General features: G+C 34.3%; 1 protein-coding gene across 1 annotated transcript in view; it reads right to left on the bottom strand.

The window, feature by feature from the left end:
- Nucleotides 1-18,483, bottom strand: part of LOC101899300 (uncharacterized) — a 506,597-nt gene that overhangs the window by 38,675 nt on the left and 449,439 nt on the right. The window contains exon 11 of the mRNA XM_059131456.1: nucleotides 4,198-4,441. Coding sequence (XP_058987439.1) covers nucleotides 4,198-4,441 — 244 coding nt within the window. The remainder of the gene's footprint in view (nucleotides 1-4,197; nucleotides 4,442-18,483) is intronic.

Below are 18,483 nucleotides of genomic sequence, written 5' to 3'. Positions count from 1 at the left end.
TATTTTATGAGCTAGAATTATTATCATATTACATCAGAAGATTTATTTTGATATTATTTTTTCATTAGAATAAATGATATTGATAAAAATAATGGCTGGTAAGGCTGAATACAAACTATATACAGGGTTGCCCATATTCGACGGACCCATGACTCTTTGGGCCCATTCCAATCGACGAGGCTTGTCCGCAGGCAACATTCTTTGCGTCAATTGAATTTTGTAAGGGAACAAATGCAAATCAATGCGAATAATCCGTTGTAAAGTGGACCGAGCCATGCCCAACTGCTGAGAACGGCGTTTTTGGGATGTTCTTGGGGACCTCTCAATACTGGCACGTACGGCAGCGATATTCTCGGCCGATCGCCTTGGTCGACTTTTATATGGCCTCTTCAGATTAGAAAGAGCCTTACCAGTCGAAAATTTTTCGTATAAACGCTTAATGGTGTTCTTAGAAGGCGCACTTTTCAAATTTTTATACCCTACACCACAAGGTGGTCAGGGTATTATGTCTTTGTGCATTTGTTTGTAACAGGCAAAACGAAACGAGATAGACCCATAGTTCCTTTTGATGATCTGCATAGAATCACATTCTGAGTCGGTTTATGCATGTCCGTCCATCCGTCTGTCCGTCCGTCTGTCCGTCTGTCCGTCCGTCTGTCCGTCTGTCCATGTATTTTTGTAAACAAAGTACAGTTCGCATTTATTGCCCTATCCAGATGAAATTTTGCACAAATCATTTGTTTGGCCCAAGGACGAACCCTATTGAAATTGGAGATAATCGGTCAAAATTTAGATATAGCTCTCATATATGTCTTCGTCCGATTTGTATTTTATTGTGCACCAAACGTGTAATATCAGCCCGAATAGTGTGGAATTTTGCACATACAACCAAATTAGGCCTGAAAATAAGTATGCCAAATTTGATCGAAATCGGTTCAAATATAGCTATAGCTCTTACATATATTGTTCATCCGATTTGTTATTTTTGTCATCAGCAGCCGTAATATGCACTCTGTAACAACAATATTTGGGGAAATATATCAAATACAGCTCAGAAATATCTTTGCCAAATTTTATCGAGATCGGTTCAGAATTGGATATAGCTCCCATATATATATTTATATGATTTCAAATTAATTTCGCACCAAATGGGCAATACAAGTCCGAATTTAAAAGAACCAAATGCTTCGGCATATTTAGTCCTTTGAACTTTAAATTATAATTATAATCATAGCGTGTATGATTGAATTCTTCCATAAAAAGTGCAAAGTGGTGTAGGGTATCATAAAGTCGGCCTCAACCGACTTTAGGACTTTCTTTACTGGTTAATGTTTTAAAAACACGTTGAGTTTCACAATTGACTTCTTCTGTTGAATATAAATTTCAACTATTTCGAGTGGCGTGTATTGGTTCATGGTAAAAATCTGCTTGGACTGACGCTTCAAACGCGGTATGTCATTAAGCGACATCTCTGTCAAAAGTTATGGCGTTGCCAGATGGGTCCGTCGAATATGAACAACCCGTTATATATATTAAGTATTTAAAATTATATTAGGCAAAATCGAACATTTTCAGGAACTGGTACGAATTTAGATTAAGGCGTGGTTTGCCCCCTCATTTACCCGAACAATATGAAACATTTTGAAAAGTTTTTGAGAGAAGGGGCTCTATCATCATAATTCCAAAGATATCACCATAAAGGTTTTGTCGGTTTAGAAAGACCTAATATTTGTTGTTAACATCATATGGGGAAGATGTTGAAATGTGGATATATGTGTATAAACATTTTGAGAAGGTATCTCTTTCTATGAGATTAAAGTCCAATCAAAAGCACATGCAAAAACTTTTTGACAGGACATCGGCAAAACACGAACCATATTGACAATTGATAAATTTTGGATTTTTTAAAGTTGTTGTCAAAAACTGAACCAATACTTAAAATTGTATTGGAATATAACCAAAGTGCGGACTTAAATTGACTATTTTTATGAGGATAAGAAAATTTGGACCTGATACTTTTTGAGGACATCATTATCAATATATAGTAATAAGACATTACTACGCTGTGTGAATATCGTTAACTTATTTAGATAGAGATACATAGAGAGCTTCTATGTACAGAAGGCCACCTACAGGTTTCTTATGGATTTAATATCGTATACAGGTCTTCTATGAATGATAGTTTATGGATTTAAAATCCAATGGTTAGAGGCTCCCTTACTAGCCTTTTATAGATGAAAGACCCTTCTACGAAAGAAGTCTTAAATATATTAATTCTGATAATAGAATATCCCTAAACGTTCCCAGAAAATATTCTAGGAATATCTAATGACCAGAATTGAGTGTGCAGCTGTCAATCGATCTTCTTTGTAAAGGGGTGGGAGAGCTCTTTCATATGAGAGTTATATGGGTGAAACATCCTGAATCAAACTGATAATTTTTTGAAATGATGTTTCAATATCAAAAAAAAAAAAAAAGCTTTTCCGTTAGTACATATCCTTAAACACATGTATCTTCAAGACCCAAAATCGATTGAATGCACCATATTGAGCTTATGTTCAAATGAGACCTCAAAAACTCTACAACAATACTGACAATCAGGAGATACTGCTGGAACAATTTCATAGGATTGTTAGGACTATATAATCCATTGTTTTTAAATTAATGCTTATTTGGTTGGAAAATACTATATTTTTTAATAAATTTTAGCAGACATGTACCCAAGGTTTTATGAGAAGAGGATCTAATAAGATCACAAAATAACAAGGTATAGTTATATGAACCAATTTAGAACATATTCTGCCAATTGAGATGGTAGGTACTGCGTACTTCAAGTACCATCTTTGAAGCAATTTCTTTAAACTGTGGCTAAAATCAAATCAAAATCTGGGGTTCATACAACAATTTAAACTTATACGAACTGTCCTCCGCAAGGATGTTTTTGCATACTGCATTATCATATTGGATCATATTCTATCTAGAAATGTATAGAATTGTACAGTAATGTTGCGTAATATTCGGAAATCCGGAAATGTAAAATCTGTTGGAAAATGTGGCAAAACGTATAGAAATATATAAAAGCCTGAGGCATATTTTACAATCCTATGCAAAGCATTGACTACTTCTAACGGTCATCGTAGAATTTTTGCTTATGTCTATGAAAATACATAATACAATGTTGAAAATAGGGCTTTAGAATTAAATATGTAATATTTAGGTCACATAACTTATTAATTGACATGTTTTTAATCAAAATTGGTTTTTTAAAGTTATTTGAACAGTTATCTGCATATATATTTTAAGGAAGGTCTATATAGATATGTTTACTTCAAATTCGTCACTAAAAAATATGTAAATTAAGAATTTATTAACGGAATAACACATTATACATTGTCGAATGAGGCAGGCTATGCATAACAAGGGACTTATTGAGCGGCGAATTCGGTGAAGACGATGTTTTTTCCTACAACTCTTAAGAAATCACCATTTAAAACATCGGACCATGAAGAGACCTCTGAGAATCCGTTCAAAAACAAGCGAACCTAAGGATATTTAAGAAGACAGCTATAGGTCCAAAATTCCTGGCTAAGCCTTTTATCAACAAAGCTACTCAAAGCCGAACCAAACTGACAAGCTTTGCAGCTAAAGAATATCTTCTACCGATTACAGTCTTTTCAAGTCTTTTTTAAGAAAAACGTTTTGCCATTCAAAAAAATTCTTTTTTGCTTAATGCAATACCTCTATGTAGTACGGACGTACGCATGGAGACGCCCTGCCCCCTATGAAATGTGAAACCTTCTGTCATTTATGTTTACGTCCCTGGTAAATTCCTCTATATGAGAGACCTTTGAATGGATTCTATAAAATTATTTGAAGATTCTAAACCAAATTAAATCGGTGATTAATGGTTAATATAATTATCCACTTTTTCACACGTTTCCAAATAAAATATCCAAGGTTTTTTTATCAATAGCGTTGTTACATTAATTTACTTCACACTAGTCTTCATTGCTAGCCTTCAACGCCTCCTGCACCTTCTTAAACACTGGGTGTGATAATTGTGGTTTATTTTCCCATTTATCCATTATGCGAATTAAAATCCAAACTAGTCACACCTTGCATTTCATTTTCAAATGAAAGACAAACAAAAAAATAGCAAAAGAAATTTCAATAACGACTACTTGTGGGTGTACATACCTTGCGACCAGCCTGCTCGTAAGCTGGTAAAAATGCAGCAAACGATCCCTCCAACATGTCTGGGTTACCGCAAATGGCATGCGATGTGTCACAATAGTAGGAGCATTTGCCATGGAAGCACAAATTCGATGAAGGTGAAACAAAGAATGTCTTTAAAAGATTCTCATCGGCGACTTGATAAATTTCCGTGGTTATGTTTAACAAACGACCCGTCACTGGCATGGCACGACGAAAACCTAAAATTCTGTTTGCGGTGAAGTGGGAGTGGGGAGTGTGAGAACAAGAAGAGAAGAAAAAGAGAATATAAATGAAAGATATTCTAGATATTTATGTCAAATGCTGGCGAATAAAGCACATAAAAGTAATGGCGAGAAAATGAATGTAAGAGGATTACAAGTCTTTGTAATGTGAGGAAGTATGTGTGTGTTTGTCTGCATGTGGCTTGAAATTGTAAGTAAAACATAGAACAATCTCAACGTAGATAGATGTAAATGATAAAGAATTGGAAATGTTTCCCAATAACCTAGTAAAAGGATGAAAAGTTTCAAGGTTTATGTTTGAATTTAAAGTTATTTGGAATTGGAGGATATGTATTTGTGTTATTTAACAGCGTGTGTTGTAAAAGATCTTTGTGAAATATTGTGGTATTTAAGGCGAAACCAAGAATTGTTTAAACACTAGACACGTTCTCAAAATATATCTTTGTTGAAAAAATATTAATCCACCTCAAAAAGGTGGAATGTGAAAGAACTAACTATTAATGAATTAAAATAATCGATCTTAAAGAACAGCACTATTTCTAATATGTTAATTCCTACGCCATGAGGATTACCAGCTGGAGGAATGAGACAAAAATATATTCATTGCCGAAATAATAAACATAAACATTTTTTGCATAGAATTTTTCGCCCAAATTGAAAGGTTTTGTATCAACCAAAATTGATCCTATTTATTATTGAACGTATTAAGATTATACATTTCTTTTGTTCTGAGATTTTTTTTGCCAACATTGATGTAAATATATTCTTGTTACATAATTGAAATAAAAAATATTTGGTGACTTATATTTAAATTCGAATAAGAATAGATTTGTTTTCGACGTCACCAATCTATAATAATGGTTTGTAGGAGAATTTTGAATAAGCTCACATTAAATACTCTAAAATGCGATTTTACTATTATTAATAATAAATAATAAAATTAAAGCTTTGACTCTTGATGTATTCTTAGGCCTTTTTTAGATCACTTTGCGATGTAAACTTTAAAAACGCCGATACGATGTCTTCTATTTTTAACTCTCCTGTCATAACCTATTGAGTTTTTCCTGTAATTACAAAAAAATTGAATTGCTTCTCACAGTGTTATTGTTTATTGTATTGGAGTTTAAAATATGAGAAAGAGTAATCCTCAAAATCACATCTAATGATGTCTACTTGAGACACCCGAAGTTTAAAGAAAATTACAAACTGACTTTATATTTTACTTGATTTGTTATTGTACAAAAGTTTTTATCTTATGGACTAAATATCTTCCATAGTTGCTCAATAATACGACCGACCAAATTTGGACTATAACTATATTTGCTACTCGATTCGTAAAAAACATTTGTTGGGAGGTCCCAAAAAAAAGAAGGCCCGTGCATACCATCGATTACATATAGAAAAAAATATTGGGGTGGAAATTTGTTTTTTTTTTTAGAAAATCTGACATTTTCCAGTTTAAGGGCATTTTTGGCTTTAGCTTTTGCGGAGGTGGTAAAAGAAAAAGAGGATCGATATGTTCACATTTTGGCTCTAATTTTCCAACTTTAAAAGAGCTGTTATTATTTAAAATATTACCCTTTGTACCTTTATTGTTAATTTTCGCATGTAAGTCCTATCTAGAGCTCGAACGGGTTACACCCTCTACAAACAATAGATCGAGTACACTTTTGCCTTTGTTTTTCTACAAAAAATCCCCTCGCCCTTTGCTTTTGTACACGAAATTTCAACTGTCTCATTGGAGGGATCGACAAGGAAAATCCCAGAATTGTCCCTACCTATGCTGGATGGGGTTAGGTTACGCCTGTCAACGGAAGCTAAATATCTCGGTACCGTCCTTGACCAAAAATTAAATTGGAAAAGGATAATCGAGGAGCGAGCGAAGAGAGGCTTAATCGCAATCTACCCTTGCAGAAACTCCATAGGGAAGAGCTGGGGAATTAAGCCACATATAATCAAATGCCTATACGAAGCAGTAGTTCGGCCAATTCTAACTTATGGAGGGATAGTATGGTGACAATCTTTATGCAAAACTACCTTCAAGAAAATCATTGATAAAGTCCAAAGCGTGACATCGTTACTAAATACGGGTGCGTTTAAGATCATACCCCAATCTGCAATCGACACCCTACTCAACTTAAAACCCTTCAGTCTTTTTGGCTGCTAGAAAAAGTTTCGAATCACTGGACATTCATATACTCAACAGGGACGCTTGGACCCGAAACACTCCACCTTTTAACCGAAGGTTCAAAGAGGAAAAGTGGAACGGGAACTTTCGTCTTCTGCAAATGATTGGATATCCGGAAATCGTTTAAATTTTGCTATCAAGAAAACTGCTGGAAAAAATAATCAATAAGTTGAATAGACCGCTGACAATATACGTCAATAATCAGGCGGCTTTGAAGGCTCTTAATTCTTTTACAATCAAATATATGTTCTGGAATGCAGTAATACACTGGGCAACATCTGTCAAACTTTGTTGGGTCCCTGTTCATTGTAACATATTTGGCAATGAATCGGCAGATGAATTGGCCAGACGCTGTTCTGAGTCAGAAGACCTAGAGATCGACAGCTCAGTGAAGTCACTTCTTCCAAGTATTACACAAGCACTACCTTGGGGGATTCAGCCAGAACTGGCTGGAAGGTGATATAATGTCTGAAAGAAAATATGACCAGTGATCTCCGAACGGAGAACAATGTCATTCATCTCCTTGACGAAATCTGACCTAAAGCTTATGGTGAGTCTAATTACGGTTCACTGCAACATAAGGGCCATGACTTCAAAGTGTGTGTGTGTGTGGGGGGGGGGAGGGGGCGACGACACCGAGTAGAAAACCGAGAGGGTGGAACATTTACTCTGCCACTGATCAACTTTCTTTGACGCTAGCCAGAAGCTACTGGGTAAGCAAATTCTGCCCGACTTGTTCTCTTTTTCTGAAACTAAACCAGCAGTTATGCTTCAGTTAGGCAGAAGATTAAGATGGCTAAAGACAACACGCTGATCACAACGTGGACATATCTTCCAATTCCTTCCTTTTTATTCCCCCTTATTCTATTTTAAACATTTTTCTTCAAATAGGATGAACACAATGGACCAGCAGGTCAAAAGTAGAGTGGTTGCTAAAACAACCACGCGTCCTTTAACCTAACCTAACTAACGAATAAAATCGAGCAAATGTAATGGTACTTACTTAATACAAGATTTATATTTTTAAAGCAAAATTTTGCCCATACCGGAATTGCACCTAAGTTTGGTAAAAATATTACGATCTTCAAGTTTGAATACTTACTTCGAGAGTTGTCGTGCGATATATACCCTCTGTCGCCACATGTAAAGCGTATAAAAAGTGAAACTTATAGGTGTTTTTGTTATTATTATGGAAAAAAATTGACAAAAGTAGACCTATGTATATATCTATATTAATCATACCTGGAATATAACTTTTTATTCTCCTTTCCAAAAATTTTAACATACATTATTGTTATTAATCAATTATATCAACCAATTTCTAGGTTCAGCACACTTTTCTGAAAATTATATTCTAAATAAATAAAGTCATATTAAATAGCTCTACTAGGAAAAGAATCATAACAATAAGTTAAATTATACAACCATGAACTAACGTAGGAAAGTGATATTTAATTTAAAATATTATTTTTCAGAAAATCCCTTTTTTTGCACAATTTAATTATATATTTAGCCCAAGATAAAAATGCTGACAAAAATATCATTTTTAGCATTTACGGCATAACAATTTAAATCCAATATAATCAAAGATATTCCATGTAATACATCTTAATCTCGATAAAAAAAAAACTAATTTTTCCCTTGAACAAAAAACCGAAAATGGAAGAATACATTAGCTTTCCGGCTGGTGGCTTTTCATTTTTTGACACTTAAGTAAACATGCATTTGGTAATAGAAACCACATTGGGATTTGTAGGTTTCTTAAGGTTTTTTTCTTTGCCACACTTTTTGTACCATTTTTTTACTGCCCATGTCTTGTGTTTCACAAAAAAAAAAAAAAAAAAGAAACAGACCCAACAAGAACAACAAACGGCCTTGTTTGTTAAAGTCACAAAAGTACATAACACGATCTACATTTTGTTTGTTCCTCTGGAAAATAACAAAACGAGGATAAAACAACAACACCACCACCACCACAAAATCGTTCAAAAATTAAAAGCTAAAAAGCATTAAAAGAAATGCTTCTTTTGTGGTAGAAAATTGCTTTACGACTATCATGGGTATTCACTCAAATATTTGGCAAAGTCTGTGAGCGAGAAGAAAAGTGGACCAGAACAGGAGCCGAAAAAAAACAAAACAAGGCAGACTACAGAAAAATAAAGCCACAGGATGCAAAAAAAGGACAAATAAGCAACGACGAACAGAAATGGAAGACAAATAGGTACGGTGATGTTGGTGACACAAAGAAATGAAAACATATTTTTTGGTTCCACAAAAAAACAAAGTAACATATAAAAATGTCTGCCCGAAGAAACTAAGCAACGCAGAGGCAAACTAAAAACAAGAAGAAAAACCACAATCTTAATGTCGCAACGTCTATGGTTATGCTGTTTAAAACACAGCCACTTAAAAAACACATTTCTCTTTTTTTTTTGCTGCTAGAAAAATATGAAAAATTACGATTACAAGGGCGTGAGACAAAAGAATAATATTTTATTCCAAGAGTTTCCTACAAGAGCTGAGAGTGAGAAAGAGACAGAGAGAGAGTGTGGGCAGCAACAGTCTATGAAGCTAATGCCACTAACAATGTGCCGGGCATCCTTAAAATGTCCAGATGGCGATGATAATGCAATAAAGTAAATGTCTTAATTTTTTCTTGTTATAAACTGATTTCGTATTTCATTATTTCATTTTATGTGTTCTTTTTGTGCTAGCAACCAGCAGTTGTAAGTGGAATAAACAGAATCCGAGTACTTGGATAAAGCTATAACAACATTTATTTTGTCACCATTAAACTAATAAATATACAGAGACAATTTTTAAAGATTACATTATGGACAAAATTGTGATGAAATGTTTTATGTTATTAATTTAAAGAATATAAAAAGTATATTTCAGCTTGAAAAATACTGCAAATAGAAAGCTGTATTCATGAGAAAAAAAAATAACAGTTTACATCTGAGAATTATCAAACACAGAATATGTGGTTCTCTCAAAAATTTGAGCTCAAGTGCGGGACACAATTATGCCCATTTCGGAGCTCTAAAGCAGTGTTGCCAGTATTTTTCTGTCTCTCGTCCCCAAAATCAAAAAACGTTTTCCCCAAATCTCCTCAAATTTGATTCAATTTCCTCAAAAAAAATCCCCAAGGATTTTACAAAAAACGAACAGAGTAAATTTTTTTGCAAAAAAAATTATTTGTACATAGAATTCAATTCAATTCATCTTGCATATTATGCTAGTAAAATAATATAAAAATAGAAAATAACAAACAAATAAAACACTTTAATTATACCCTCCACCTTGGAGACCCCATAATGTATATATATATATATTCATAAAATTCTAAGTCGATTTAACGATGTCCGTCTATTTGTTGAAATCACGATACAGGCTACATTATTTGACGTAGGTCGTCAAAATTTAGCAGAATAATATAAAATGAGAGCAGAATAATATAAAATGAGAATAAAATGAGATATATCGGTCCACGTTCTGGTATAGTCCCCATATAACGGTACCTCCCGATATTCGGTATTTTGATCATTTATGTCACATTTTTTCACGGATTCTGAAAATTGGTATTTGTAGGTCATAACGGGTCCCTGTGCGGGTGGCAAAACATTGCATGTATACGTCCACGTTTTGGTATAGCCCCCATATAAAGGTACCTCCCGATATTCGGTATTTTGATTATTTTTGCCATATTTTTTCACTGATTTGTCTAAAAATTGGTATTTGTGGGTCATAATTGGTTCTAATATTTCCATTACCCTAAGGTGGAGGGTATTAAAAGTTCGACCCGGCCGAACTGAGTATTGAGTATTTAATTTCAAACGAGCTTCCGACAAATCATACTGCATTTTATTTCTAAGTTTGGTTATCACTGAGTTCATAACTGAAAAAACGCGTTCTACGCATGCATTGCTGGTTGGCGCCTTCTATGTAAAACAATCATGCAACTTTTAGCACTTTCAATGCAAATATCAATGTAACTGTTCTACAAATATACCTTTTTTGACATCACTGCAACCGAGACTCTTTTTCCAAATTGCAATGTGTATGTGCTTTGGCAAACACAGAGTATGAAAAGAGATAACTAGATAGCAAATCCATTTCTTATATCTGGTATAAATTATAACAACTTTGTCTGGTTAGTGGGGAATGTATTTTATAGATGCATTACGCATGTGTAACATAAATGTAAATATCAAAATAAGTAAGGTAGTTAGAATTTTTATTGCAGAAAAAAAATCCTCACAAAATCCGCAATTTTTAAAAAAGATCCCCACTAAATCCTTAAGTCCCCAACTTGAATTTTTCGTCCCCAATTTGAAGAAATATCCCCTTTTTGGGGACAATTCCTCAATACTGGAAACACTGCTCTGAAGTAAAAATGAATAAAGATATATTGAATTGATCCAAATCCTTGGATTGTTTAGAATAAGGTTCACAAAATCCATTATATGTTTACTGTTCGACTTGATGACACTACAACCTCCACATTGATATTTTGTAGTCCACCGAATTGCGAGTTATTGAAAATTTTGAATGCCGTTTGATTGTCCAACATTAGAGCCCAAAGTTATTGAATATTCATGCGAGTTTTATTTGTCAACAGCCGATCCTGAGTTGCCTAAATTAATTGCTCAATTTTTAAAGTGTACATTAGGATGCAATTGATTCCATTTTCTGTTCTCACAGAAATTAGCGGCTTTGTATTCAAAAATTCTTCAAAAAGTTGTAAATCATCAATGAGCACCGCCAACAAGTAGTAACACATAAAAATAGCTATGAGAGCAAATATTGTCCAATTCTTGTAATAAAAACGTATTTTAGTTTTATTTCAGAGAAAAATATCAGTAAGTTAAAATCAAAAAATGATCTGTTTTAGTTATAGTTATACGTTGACGCTCATTCCGCTAAAACGAAATAAGGTGCTACCGAAATCACAGTTATTGCCTTTTTTGTGTACTGAATTTTTTGCTTCAAAAACACGCAAAAAAGCTTGCAAGTCAAAAACGAGCTAAACAATAATTATCTAAGCTCAATAGCTGATGACGCTCCTAGTATAAGACGGATTCACAAAGAGCTTCCGGCACAAAATATGCAGTTAGTTTTAAACCATCAAATGTCGATTAAAAAGAACTCCCAACAACAATATTCCATTCCAAAATTATGAGTTTCCTAAGCAATTTTTGGTGATCGTAACTATTTAAAAATCCACTAAATAATCCATTATTTTAACCATTCGCCCAAAAATAGTATTTGCTTTATTTTTAAAATCCGCTTTTCCGATTTTTTAGTTGGTGATCGTAACTATTTAAAAATCCACCATATAATCCATTATTTTAACAGGGAATATCGCCCAAAATAGGAATAAAATATAAAAGTCGATAAATAAGTAAAAATAGTTTTGCTTTATTTTTAAAATCCGCTTTTCCGAATTTTTAGTTTTGTCCGGTGTTGTCCTTGAATGCACAGGCTTGCGTTTTTTAGTTAAACACACTACAAACTGTACCAATGTTGCAAACAGGAATGTTTGTTAAAAGTCCTGCCCCGTAAAAAATGGTTCAACTTCTAGCATGAAAATGAACAAGCTTCAATACCTTCGTACTACAAGAATCATAAAAATAATGACAACTATATACTCACTGAATTAAAATTCTCTAAGAAATAATGAGTAATTTCTATAAAATTTATAAGAGAAAAAAAAACGTATTTTTTGTGATAACATGTAATGATTAACGGTAAGCACAGAGTAAGCACGTCCGTCTACCCTTGCCTACGAAGTCTGGTTCGAATATCCACGATAGCAAGCAAGGAACAAAAAGTAAATAAGCTGTCCGTTCGGCCGGGCCAAACCCTCCCCCTTTTTGAACGAATTTGAAAATTTCAAAAAAAAAAAAAAATCCGTTGAAAATTCTGTTAAAATCTTAAAAATGCCGAATGTAGCCGTTATATTAGGATCTATATGATGACGTGGACTTGAAATTTTTGTCATAAGCCATAGCAATATTCAATATTCGGTCAAAAATATAGCTAAGATCATCAAAATACCGAATATCGGGAGGTACCATTATATGGGAGCTATACCAAAACATGGACCTGCACAGACAATTTTCTGTCATAGGCTGTACTATTCAAATACCAAATTTGAAACACTTCTGGTGAACAATTTCGCTAAAATCACCAAAGTACCGAATATCGGGAGGTACCGTTATATGGAGGTTATACGAAGGCGTGGACCTGCACGGACAATTTACTGTCATAGGCTGTAGTAACCATTTGGAACTTCCGATACTGAATTTAAGACATTTCCGGTGAATAATGTCGCTTAAATCACCAAAATATCGAAAATAGGGTGGTAATATTATATGGGAGCTACACCAAAACGTGTACCTACATAGCCCATTTTCAATACCAAAAGTCCTGCAGACATGATATATATTTAAGTAAAATTTGATCAACCTACTTCATTACGTTCGGAAGCTAGAGTGATTTCCGCAGACGGACAGATGGACGGACATCGCCAAATCGACATACAATTTTATGTTGATCAAGAATATATACTTTGTGGGGTCTAAAATGTATATTTCGAGGTGTTGCAAATGGAATGACAAACTTAACATGCCCTCCATACTATGGTGGAGGGTATAAAAATAATACGAAATGTTTATAGACACACATACAGTTAGTTAACAACTAGAATTTTTCATACCCCGTGAATGATAACATTTTCAAATGATGGGTTGATTAACCACTTACACAACAATGTCAAACTCCATATTTTACATGGGCGTGTCATAGGAAGTAAGTATGTACCAATCTGCCACCAAGACTGGTTGAGTGTATGGCGGACCTGACTGCCCGCCTGCCAAGTATAAGTTCTCCATCGGTTTTCAAAAGAATGAAACAAGGCATGAAGTGTTGTGAAATTCGACGGAAATTCAACTCCAGTGATATATAACCAAATCGACTGCCTTTTAGAATTCAAAATGTGATCATACGCATCTTAATTTCTTTGTCAGATTATTTGATATAGCCCACATTGCCGGTATGATTTTTTAAAGTTCTGCCCGACTGAATTTTTATTTATTTATTTATTTTTTACTTCACATTTTTCTCGCTTGCCTAAGCAGGGTCTTACACATGTGGCGACTTAACTCATTACTAGATAATGGGGACAACACGTTATTGTGCTGTGTAGTTTCTTAAGGAATAATCCTAACTTTCAACCTACTTGTAATGCAAATTATCTATGAATGAGTTACTCGACTCATACAATTTCCTAGTATTTGCTTATTCATCGACTTTGACCACTAAAATTGATATATAAATACTATCACGTTTAGTTGCCAGGCAACAAGAATTTATTGGGATGTGCTCCTGTTAAAGTAACAGATGGGCAAGACGATTTGTTGACCCTTTGTGGGAAAAGCGCTAGATGATATTTTTAAACGTACCGGTATACGTTTCATACAAAAGTACTATATGCTAAGTTTGTACCGAATCAGGTGATTCTTTCAAGAATATACAAAGACTCCGCAAGTTTACTTCACATCTACTGCAAAATTTGAGTCTCATTTATAAATTGGTAACACTATTTTTAAACAATTTTTACTAAAACTAAATCTACCACAAAACAAGTAAGCAAAGGCTATAGTCGTGCGGGGCCGACTATGTTATACCATACAACACTACAATATGTTAGAAGCCCCTTTCAAAAGCGAAATGGACATAAGGCTTTTGAAATTATGATTTTGACTAGGGACATTTGCCCAATATTTTTGCACTCCGTCGGGCTGTTAGTTGTTGTAGTCCATTTTACAGCTAAATATAATCCAATGGTCATCCAAGGTGCTAGAATTCTTCCCAGTCCTTAACTCTCTTCACAGGCGTGTCGATTGGCTTAAAATTTGTTATCAGGAAGTTTTTCTGTTGGTTCACTTGAACCTCTAAATATTTTGCGATCATCTCCAAAAGCAAGAAGTCCCTCCGTATCTCCAAATTTAGACTCATCTATATGATTTGCTTGTCTAAGATATTTGGCTAAATTCGTCAACGAAATCAGCATAAAAAAGCCAGAAGTTTGCCTTTTGTGTATTTCGGATATCGCCTGTAAGTAATGCTGGTATTTTTTCACACAAAATTAGTGGCCCATTGTACCCGATGTACTGAACTCTAACTTTATGCGAGATTTCGTATCCTTTGGTTTCTATTTGTGACCTTTATAACGGCTGCAAAATCAGGAAAATTTGTAGTTATTGGTCGATTTCTTTGTAAACATAGGCCTGGCCCTTCTGAGCCCAACCCTACCCTTGTGAAAATTTTCGCGAGGATCAGACGATATCTGCAATACTTATATAATATCCCCAACCTGTGTCGTAAGGTGAAAAAATATTACAAAATATACATTTCAATATTATAAGTCAAACTGAAAAAATTGCATGCGATAAAAAATATGAAAATATAAACAAATTTCACAAAATATTACAAAATCTAAATTAACATCATTATTGGCATATTTTTCTGCGATTTTTTTAGATTTTATACTTTAATGACAGAAGGGCATTCTGAATTGACAAAATTTGTAAAAATCAGTCCAGACATTCTTGAGATATAAGCATACTAACTAATATCCCTTCCTTTGTATATACACATTGCATATATTTCGCTATATATATCCGATATATTTACTATCGGCATCTACGTAACGGTCAGAATTGACTTGCTCGTCTATTTGTGATTTCGTCGGGATTAAAAATATTCGCGGTTTAATGGAAAATTTTTCTTTTATTTAACACAAATGTTGTGGCCTATTTCACCCACTAAATATTACCCGATGACCATCAAAATTGGAAGGCTTCTGCCCAGCCCTAAGTTCTAGCCACATGCTAACTTCCGCTTTGATTTGTCTATAATTGCGACCTGTAGAGCAACCGCAAAATTAGGAATTTTTTCAGATTTTGGTCCATTTCAACCCCTAAATATTATGCAATCATCTCCAAAAGAAATAGGGTTCTCTTCTGACCCTAGCCACACCTCCATTCTAAATTTCGTGAAGATCGGACCATAATTGCGACCTGTAGAGTGATTACAATCAAACTTATAATACCCCCAACACATAGTGTTGTAGGGTATAAATATAAATTTACTTTTTTACTCTCCATTGCAATCAGCACGGGTGTATAAATATTTATTAATTAAAAATAACTAAAACCTATGTACACACCCAAACATATAATATTCGTGTGTACATATGTATGTCTCGTTTTTTATTACACTTCATTTCGTTACAATTCATATTGGAATATACTGTGTTTTATGTCTACACGGATATGTTGTTTATTTCCGCTTTGTGTTTGAATTTGTTGTTGTTGTTTGAGGTTTTTGTTATTGTTTCGCAACATTGGTACGTGAAATCCTTTTTTTTGCCATGGGATACAATTGCTTTGGTGAGAGTTTTTGAAGCATGTACGTGTGTGTGTGTGTAACACATACAGTAAATGCCATAGTATGCATGTAAATGATAAACAATTTCGAGTATTTGTGTTCACTTTTATAGTTTATGTTTTATTTTAAACTGGAATGGATAGAGAGGAAGAAAGAGAAAAACATCCTTCTGCGAAAAGAAAAAAGGCATACATATGTATGTATGAGTGGTATAAGTTTATAACAAAAGTTCCAAGAGTTATAATATCTAAGTAACCACAACTTTAACCACACACATACACATGTGTACAGCAACACATAGAACATGCCAACATAAACGAACGCACACACATCCGAGTGTATACAGACACTATGAGACACTCGTATTAACAAATATTTACACAAGTTTTTGTACGCTCAGTTGCAAAAGACAAAAGGAGTTATAGTCTGAAACAAAAGCGAGCTTTAATATCCACTCCCAACTCATTGGTTGTCATTGTTGTGGTGGTAAGAGGTTTGGGGGCCAATAATCAAATATAATACTCGCATGACTGGCTAGCCAGCTACTGTTAGAGATCACATAAACTTTGTCTTGAACACTTGCCATTCGTCTAATATTCTTGTTGCTATGGTTCTTCTTTAACGTTTTCTTATAGTTTTTGGCATTGTTTTTGTTGTTGTGGTGGTATGTCATGTTGTGTTTTGTAGAAAAATAAAAGTTTATTTTTACGGTATTGTCTTCTAGTTTTCTTAATGTTGGTTCTTCCATATACGATATATGTCATTGTATACTTTTGTGAAATTTATTTAGTTTTTGTGGTTGTGTTCTTGTTATGCTAAATACACACAGATCCAATTCGCTTTGAATATTAAGATATTATGTAAGTGATACAAAAAAATAACACATGGACAGGAATCTTATCGGAGCTGAAAATTTTTAAAAAAATTTAAAAACCATGGCGGCCCACGCCATCACCATAGCCGGCGCTTGAGTTCTGGTGGCCAACCGAAGGTGCACATTTTCAGCTGACCTCTTTGGCAAGTAAACACAATCATTTTGTTTGTTTACAAACTGCTGAATAACGAATGTTTTCTCATTGGAGGAAGCCAAATTCGGCAGTTCAGCACTTTCGGCCAAGTGAAGCAACCCTTTAGCTCTTTTGAGTCTATTTTCTTTCTGTTGTGGTGTAAGTTCTTGCACATTTTGGAATTTCAATGGCTTTACCCCTAGCACATTTTTAAATATTTGACGAATGGAATATTGCGATATGTTCAGTTCACGAGCCATTTTTCGACCACTGCGACGCGGGCTTGGATTAAGTCGCTTCTTTACTTTTCGAACCACTTCTGCTGATGTTGCAGTTTTCTTCCGTCCACTTCCTTGACGTCGGGCTACGCCACCAGTATTACGGTAACGAGCAATGGTACGAGACTCAAAAGATTTATTCACATTTAAATGCGGAAGTGCTCTAACGATAGCCAATTGTGGTTTTCGAGCCGAATGTAAAGAAATCACACTATCACGCTTGAATTCCAACACGAATAACTTTTTTTTTTTGGAAAATTATCACCAAAATGCTTTTGTACTCTTGTAAATGTAAATATAATTAGCTGTCGTGGGAATAATTTAAACAGCTGTCGGTCGAGTTTCTTAGGAATGGCAGCAGTCTGAAGTTGGTTGCAGTTTTTTATGCATTATTATTTTGTTTTTTGTTTTTGGAAATTTGTACCAAAAAAAGTTTTAAAAAATACTAAATATAGTACTGCTTTAGCTAGAACTTTCAAAAATCGATAGTTCACAATCCCTAGTGGAGTCCGATTTAAAAATTCGTACATTTCTGGGACTAAAATCGTACGAAAAATTTACTACAAAAAATGTGCCAATAGTATTAAAGGAGAAGTTTAGAAGCCAGAATGCTGCAACTTGAATTGAAAGTGGTATAAAGTGCGATTCTTTTGCCTTTAATGTGATGAAAAGTACAAACAGGCACAAAATGGTACTGTACCGTTCTTAAACCACCGGTCAGCGTTAGAGTTTTGTTTTTTTCCTGAAGCACACCTTCGTGTGCTATGATCCATGGAATGACGAGAGTCGTATTCTAAGTGTGTGAAAAGTACTAAACGATAAAACATTGTTATGAAGCGTTTGGAAGAAGCTAGTACTAGCTACCATAATAATTATTATTGACGGGAAGGACTGTGCCGAAGTGCTTAAACAAATGTTATTATTCGGTTATCAGTAAGAGCTCGACAATTTTTAATTGAGGTCGAATGCTTAAAATTGGCTGAAGGTGACTGGTGGTATAAAGGGAGAGTACAAGGCGGATTTTTTCCGTGTAAAGTTTAAGAAATGTAAAAAAAACATAAAATGACACACAACCGTTCTGTGAAATGTTATATGCA

Source organism: Musca domestica, unplaced genomic scaffold (genome assembly GCF_030504385.1).
Source record: "Musca domestica strain aabys unplaced genomic scaffold, Musca_domestica.polishedcontigs.V.1.1 89, whole genome shotgun sequence".
Taxonomy (NCBI): Eukaryota; Metazoa; Arthropoda; class Insecta; order Diptera; family Muscidae; genus Musca; species Musca domestica.
Note: the sequence above shows the minus strand (reverse complement) of the source record. Positions and strands in the feature narration are given on the sequence as shown.